Source organism: Sphaerodactylus townsendi, linkage group LG08, assembly GCF_021028975.2.
Source record: "Sphaerodactylus townsendi isolate TG3544 linkage group LG08, MPM_Stown_v2.3, whole genome shotgun sequence".
NCBI lineage: Eukaryota > Metazoa > Chordata > Lepidosauria > Squamata > Sphaerodactylidae > Sphaerodactylus > Sphaerodactylus townsendi.
Window position 1 is genome coordinate 112,138,581 of NC_059432.1, and position 7,675 is coordinate 112,146,255.

The following is a 7,675-nucleotide window of genomic DNA, read 5'->3' on the forward strand; positions in this document are numbered from 1 at the left end:
GTTTCCTTCACCAGACGGGTTTTCACTTCAGTCACCAGGTAGTTGCTGGGATGTCACTTTTAAAGCCTGCAGCGGCCAACCCAGGGCAGAGGCGTGGCAGGAGGAGGAGGAGGAGGAGGAGGAGGAGGAGGGGTTTGCCTGCCTACCTTCCTACCCGCACCTTTTTCTGGAGCAGAAAGGCCCAACGAGAAACCCTGCATGCTTGGGATGTTCTATGTGCAGCTCCAAAGTTATGCAAAGTTATGCAGTTTGGGCTCAGGAAAAAGGGGGGTGGAGGGGGTGGGTGGGCAGGAGACCCTCCCCCCCATCCCCATCGCCCTGAGTCCAATTTGCTCTTGCAGGCTTTCAAAGTCAGCTCCCTGCAGTGCTGGCTGGGAACCCAAACCCTACCTGTTAAAAAATGTGCCACATGGTTTGGCCCTGATATCATGGTGAGAGTTCTGGCCCAGGAGGGAGGAGACTTGGGTTCGAATCCCCACTCTTCCGTGGAAACTCTTTGGGGAACCTCGTGCTCCCTGAGGCCAGCCTACCATGTAGGGTTGCTGTGAGGATGGGATGGGAGAGGCGAGAAGAGGATAAGAATAAAGAGGGGGCGGGGGGCGCTGCTGGTTGGCAGACAGCCACGACTGGGGCTCACCTGCCTGTACCTGCTTGCCTCCCCAGCTACTTCGTGGGCATGTGCGGAGACGGGGCCAACGACTGTGGGGTGAGTTGCATTTTAAGACTGCCGGTTCCTGAGGGCAAATTCTCCCCCAAACAAAATGCTCTGGAGGTCTCCTTGGCCATTTGTTGCACATGTTTGACGGACATAAGAACATAAGAACTAGCCTGCTGGATCAGACCAGAGTCCATCTAGTCCAGCTCTCTGCTACTCGCAGTGGCCCACCAGGTGCCTTTGGGAGCTCACAAGCAGGATGTGAAAGCAATGGCCTTCTGCTGCTGCTGCTGCTGCTCCTGAGCACCTGGTCTGCTAAGGCATCAAGGAGGATCAAGATTGGGAGCCATAAATCGACTTCTCCTCCATAAATCTGACGGAGACCCTGTTCTTGTTTTAAAGCGGAAGGAGGGGCGGGGGGTGAGAGCACTGGGCCCTTGTGTAGCTCCTGCCGGCCAGGCGGTGGATGGGCAGGTGTGGACATCTCCCAGGATGACACCTGGTGGCCAAACTGCAGAGATCACCCCCCCCAGGAGAAAATGGGAGCTTTAGAGGAGGGGCTCTGGGGCATCCTCTCCCCACTGAGCCCTACTGCTGGCCTTGCCGGGGGAGGCTTCAGGGGAATCCCAGGGAAGGTGCAGAGAGCCTGGGGAGGGGAGGGGGGATTGCTTTCCCAAGTGAGGAGGGGGCTCTTCTGCACACTCCCCCTCCTCTGAGCTGGGGCTGCCTGCCTGCCTTCCAGGCGCTGAAAGTCGCCCACGCTGGGATCTCCCTGTCTGAGCAGGAGGCCTCCGTGGCCTCTCCCTTCACCTCCCGGATCCCCAACGTGGAGTGTGTGCCGGAACTGATCAGGTGAGCCTGTGGTGGTGGTGGGAGGGGAAGTTGAGTGTTGTCCTGGCCGGGGGGGGGGGCAGCCTGGGTCTCTGGGGATCCCACCCATGGTCTGCAGCTTGGAACGGGTGGCACTTGAATGTGGACGTCTGTTTTGGGAAGAGGAAGGGGAAGGAACTTACAGGAGAGACAGGTGGGGTGCAGATCCAACCTCTTCCCGCCGTCTTCTCTGCAGGCAAGGCCGGGCAGCGCTGGTGACCTCCTTCTGCATGTTCAAGTACATGGCCCTCTACAGCATCATCCAGTACCTGGGGATTCTGCTGCTCTACTGGGTAGGCTGGGTGGATGTGGCTTCCATCGCTGGGGCATCCGTAGGGCAGAGGAGGGGGCTCAGCTCCACCCTCCAGCTGGCCGGCTGCCAGTGCGCTGTGGCTGTCTTGCCCCCCCCCCCGCACTCTCTCCCCCAGCACCCCCCTTTGTCTCCAGCGCCTCTCAAGCCCAAACTGCTATCCCTCTGAACCACGCTGTCCCTGGGGGGAGGCCTTTCCCAGTGGCGGGCTCTTCCTCACCTGCCCCGACAGCCCCCTCGATGCCACCCCTCTCGTTTCTCTCTCTCAGCAACTCAGCACCTTTGGGAACTACCAGTTTTTGTTCCAGGACCTGGCAATCACCACCCTCATTGGCATGACCAGTAAGTTGGGTTCTCTTGGGTTCTCCGGGGTCACAGAGGGGCAGAAGGGGGCTGGGTGGGATTCTCCGTCTGAGAGGTGCCAGGAGGGAAAGGAAACCTTCACCAGCCCAAAGCAGCAGACAGAGGGAGGGAGGGAGGGAGGGGCCAGCCGAGCTAGTCCCAGGTGGGGCTGCGTCCAGCAAGAAGGACCCCTGCTTCTTTTTTTAACCCCAGAGTTGGAAGGGACAACCAGGTCATCTTGTCCAACCCTTTCCCATCTCACAAACCACAACTGTAAAATCCCCAACAAGTAGGTCTCAAAGGGATACTTACTTACTTACTTACTTACTTACTTACTTACTTACTTACTTACTTACTTACTTACTTACTTACTTACTTACTTACTTACTTTGTCAGATTCCTTTGGTACTGCCTATCCCCTAGGGGTTCAAGGCGGTGTACAGCATAAAATCTCTGGGGCAAATATACAGCAATTACCAAACTTTTTAAAAAATGAAGAAGGAATAATAAAAGGCGTCCAACAAACCCCAATTTTAAATCCTCCCCAAGAGGGAGGGAACGGCGAATCCCATTGGATGAAAGAGGGCCCAGATGTTAAGAATCAATTGGTTCCACAAAGGATCCACCAACTCACAAGGGAGAGAGTTTCAGTGTCAAACAGGCCTCACCCCTCAGGAAGTTCTCCTTCAAATGTAGACAAAGCCGCCCCTCCACTCGTTAATATCCGAGTCTTAGTTCTAAAACTGAAGGATGGCAAAATGCCATGGATGTTTTATTCCTTTCCACGGAGTTTTAAATAGAATGTGCAGAAATGACATGTAAGGTGTGTTGGGAAATGCTAGAAACCCACAAGCATTCAATAATCTCTTTGGGGTGCCAAAAAGGTCTCAGTTTTGGTATCCCAGTTTTGTTCTCTCCGAGATGGCACATGACCGGCAACCGGGTTGCACCAAATAAACTCCCTGCGCATAGAGAGCCAGCATGCAGTGTTGGCTAGATGGCCGTTCTGGGACAGTTAACTTTCTGTCCGGTGGGAATCTTTGGGGCGGAGGAACCGTCAGTCACTTGAGCCTCTGGCCTTGGGTCAGAGGGGTCCGGCCCAAGGTTCTATGCTGACGGGGTTTGGGGTCCGAGTTTGCTTCCTAGGGTTCTCGTCCTGCCCTGCTTTTCCCATGTCCTCTCCTGGGTTCCACCCTGTGCGTCTCTTATTAGTGAGTTTGAAATACCATCCCAAACTGGTCCCCTTCCGTCCTGCGGCCCGGCTCACCTCCCCGCCTTTGCTGCTCTCCGTGGTGCTGAACATCCTCTTCAGCCTGGCCCTGCAGATCTGTGGCTTTGTGCTGGTGCAGCAGCAGCCGTGGTACTCCGTGGACAACATGCTCAGGTAGGGACCCCCCTCCCGCCACAGCCTAACCTGTGGGATCCGGCCACGTCTTGGGCCCCCTTTCCTCTTTCCAAAAGGCTGCTGGGGGCATTGTTGCTGAATCCCTTCCCCACTCCCTCTTGCAACCCCCCCCCCCCGTGTTCTTGTGCTCCCCACAGACGGAGACTCACAGCCTTCCCTTCTCCTCTGCAAGCCTCCCTTGTGTTCTGAGCACGACCACTCTGTGCTGGCTGCCCCCACAGTGTGCAAGGAAATGGGGGGGGGGCTTCCTGCCTATGAGCAAAACGGGGCGAGGTTACACTGACCTGAGCCTCCAAGCTCCCCGATGGTCAGCCTCATTTATGCCTGCCTGAGACTCCTGGGAGGCAACAGGATTTACCCAGGAGTTCAGGCTTGAGCAGAGTCAGAGCTGGACAAATGTGCTTCAGTTGCATGGACATTTGATCTTAGCATTCCTGCTTTTCTCCCTGGTCACCTCCACCAGCGTGGTCTGCTTTTCAAACCACTTAGACATCTTCATGTGAAATAGGTCCACCAAGTGCTGAGCCTCCATCTGCAGAGGCAGTGTATCTGGTGGTAGTTGCATGGTCTGCATGTCCACCCACTTAGGAATCCTCCATGTGAAATAGGTCCAACAAGTGCTGAGCCTCCATCTCCAGCAGGCAGTAGCATCTTAAGTAGTAGTTGCGTGGTCTGCTTTTCAAACCACTTAGACATCTTCATGTGAAATAGGTCCACCAAGTGCTGAGCCTCCATCTGCAGAGGCAGTGTATCTTAAGTAGTAGTTGCGTGGTCTGCTTTTCAAACCACTTAGACATCTTCATGTGAAATAGGTCCACCAAGTGCTGAGCCTCCATCTGCAGAGGCAGTGTATCTTAAGTAGTAGTTGCGTGGTCTGCTTTTCAAACCACTTAGACATCTTCATGTTAAATAGGTCCATCAACTGCTGAGCCTCCATGTGCAGAGGCAGTGTATCTTAAGTTGTAGATGCTGAGGACAAGCCCTTGGTAGGGGGGACAGTTGTCTCCTTGTTCTCTTTGTGTGCTTTTCAGAGGCCTGCAGCTGGCCTCTTTTGGAACTGGGGTGCTGGGATCCACTGGCCCAGGCCTGATCCAGCAGGGCTCTTGGACACAGGTTCTGTCCCTGCTCCAGTTTTGGGGGGCTGTGATGGGCCTTCCCGTGGACTGAGCTCCAGCTCCGTTTCCTTTGCAGCGCCTGCGCTCCCGGGAACGCAAGCCACGTGCTGGGACACCCGGACTCTGCCGGCCAGCCGCAGGGGATGAACGAGACCAGAAGTGGGCCGGGTGGGGAGGAAGACAGCAGCTACCAGAGCTACGAGAACACCAGCGTGTGGCTCTTGAGCACCATCAACTGCCTCCTGGTGGCCGTGGTCTTCTCCAAGGGGACGCCCTTCAGACAGCCTGTGTATAAAAACTGTAAGGGGGGGCGAAGGGGGTGGCCAAATCCCTTGGAGCTGGGACCACTCCCACCTACGGCTTCCATCCTCATCCTCCTCTCCCCCTCTTTTGGGGCTGTGACCCCCCCACTCCCTCTCCATCTGAATTGGAGGAAACCGTTTGGGCCCCTCAGGCTTCTGCTCCCTGATTCTGCTGTCATTTGGGGGGCTGGGGGAGGCCCTCTTGTGCCCAAGGCAGCCCGGGCCCCATGGCTTCCAGTTCCGTCCCATTGCAAGGAAGTCCAGGGCAACCAGTAATGCCCACCCCCACCCCACACTCCCCGCGGCCTCTTTTCTCAAGGCTGGCTCTGCTCCCTCCAGATGTGTTCGTCCTGGTGTTGGTCATTCAGCTGGCCGTCTGCCTCTTCCTCCTCTTTGCGAGCTTGGATGATCTCTATGCCCGGATGGAGGTGAGTAGCCCCCCCCCGGCCCCCCCCCCCCCGCTGCCTGGGGACTGTCTTTCTCCCCCAGGACTCTGGGAATGGGCGGCAGGTCTTGGCTGGACTTGGGGCAGGCATCTCTCCCGGGGAGTCCAGGCGGCCTGGGACTAGGCTTTCTCCCCTAGGCAGATCATGGCTGGGAGGGTGCCAGGACTCTGGGAATGGGCGGCAGGTCTTGGCTGGACTTGGGGCAGGCATCTCTCCCGGGGAGTCCAGGCGGAGGGAGACTGAAGCACTAACCCCTAGGCAGATCATGGCTGGGAGGGGGTGCCAGCTCAGGGGATTGGCATATTCTGCCCCCCCCCCCCCCGGCCGCCTATTTCTGTTGCCAGCTCGTTGCAGGAATGCCGCCTCTCCTTGTGATGTGGCTTGGCTCACTCACTTGAATCATGAACATATTTTTGCTCCCATTCCCACTGCTCTCCGATCCTGGCTTGTCGCTTGGCTGGGGGCAGGTTTGGGCGCGGTGCCCTTTGGGCTGGATGCGGGACCACCCGCCTTCAGGCGACACCCCCAGACGTGATCAGAAGTGGGCGGGGAAAGGTCCCCCCGTGCCACTTCCCCCGGGCGCCCTGGCACAGCCTCTCGTGTGCTCAGCCTGGACACAGAATCTAGGCCCCCGCCCTCCTCCCGCCCTCTGACCTGCTTGCCTTCCTTCTCAGCTGGTGTGCACCCCCCTGGCTTGGAGGATCGCGCTGCTGGTCATGCTGATGATCACCTTCGCCGTCTCCTCCACTGTGGAGGTGAGTGGGTGGGTGCCTCTCTGGTGGCCTGCAGGGGAGGGGGAGAGAGACGCAGCCACGGCAGAGGACCCTCCCCGCCACGCGTCTCTCTGGGGCTCAAGCAGGACAGAGCCAGTTAACGGGATCAGCCGGGACTGGATTGTTTTCTTGCTATTCTTTGCCCCTTCCCTCTCTTTCCAGGAGGTGGTCATCGAGAACCGGGCCCTGTGGAGCTACCTGAAGAGAAGCCTCGGCTACCAGTCCAGGAGCTCGTACCAGAGGCTGAGGAGGGCCGTGGAGAGGGACCCGGCGTGGCCCCCCCTGGGCAAGATGGACTTCGCTGAGTCTGTGGCCCTCCCCCTGGGCGGCTACGCCAACCCCGCCTTTGAGGGTCACGAGGAGGCACGCTCCGGACTTCAACCCTGAGGCCAGCTCGCCACGGCCCGGCCTGACTTTCTCTTCTTCCCGCCAGCAGAAGGAAGGGGACGTGCGAGCGGCAACACCCTGCCACAGGCAGCCCAGTGGTCGGACGGGGGGGCTAGGCCAGGGGATGTCGGGGTTGAGCTCCCCACTGGCCCCGAAGCCAGCCACTCTTTCACAGCTGAACCTACCCTACAGGGCTGTTGTGAGGGTAAAACAGAGCAGGGGAGAGTTGTGTATGCTGTGCTAAGCTTCTTGAGGGATGGGTGGGGTAGGAATGCAAGAAACCTCAACCCCCACCCATCGTCTCAAGCCCTGCTGGTGCAGCCGTGGACTGCAGGGGGCAGCATCCCTTCATGTTCTGATCCAGGACTAGCTCTGTTGTTGCTTCTGCTGCTTTCTGACCACTTACCTATAGTGCCTTTCCTCTGCCGTGGGGCGGGTGGCAACTGGCGGGGGTGGGGAGAGAAGGGCGCCTGAGATACCTGGGCACCGGAAGGCTGTGGCAGGCTCCACGCTTTCCCCGTGGGGTATCTTTGATGCACTACATTTGCACTAAACGGCCCCTGCCAGGAGCTGAGCTGCGTAGCGGACGGTGTGTCTGTCACGGAATAGGGAGACCCGAGTTCAGATCTCCTGTGGCTGTAGAACACGCTGGGCAGCCTTGGTCAAGGGCATGAACTCCAAGGCTGTCCTACCTCACAGGGTTCTGGTAAAGGCACTGAGGAGGGGCATTTTTGCCAATGTGAGTTATTGGAAGAAGTGAATACATGGATCTCTTCTGAGTCCTGCACTCACCAATAAGTATCTTAAGTAAAATGAAGGAAGTGGCCAAAAGACCCCCAAAGCAGGCAACGGAACGGATCCACCTCTGGCCAGGCTGCAGGGAAGGGAGTGCCGGACCACTTGGAGCACTTCGGCCTGGGCCACACCCGGCCTTGGCTTTGCTTGGCTCCGTGAGCATCATGTGCAGCAGAGGGCAGCTGTGGGCTGGGCCGGTGCCCCATCTGAAAGCTGTGAATCAGAACGGGGTCAGGAACCCCCTGTCGTCAAACTGGACCACTCCTGATTCCGAG

The 7,675-nt window shown here is 57.9% G+C and overlaps 1 protein-coding gene across 1 annotated transcript; it reads left to right on the plus strand.

Moving 5' to 3' along the window:
* The first annotated feature begins 669 nt into the window (after window positions 1-669).
* On the plus strand, window positions 670-7,017 carry LOC125437669 (probable cation-transporting ATPase 13A4). Its single transcript, XM_048505499.1, has 9 exons — window positions 670-706; window positions 1,398-1,507; window positions 1,722-1,818; window positions 2,105-2,177; window positions 3,390-3,561; window positions 4,774-4,997; window positions 5,339-5,427; window positions 6,120-6,200; window positions 6,381-7,017. The coding sequence occupies exons 1-9, from the start codon at window positions 677-679 to the stop codon at window positions 6,603-6,605; spliced, it is 1,101 nt and encodes a 366-aa protein (XP_048361456.1). The 5' UTR covers window positions 670-676; the 3' UTR covers window positions 6,606-7,017.
* Window positions 7,018-7,675: the final 658 nt, after the last annotated feature.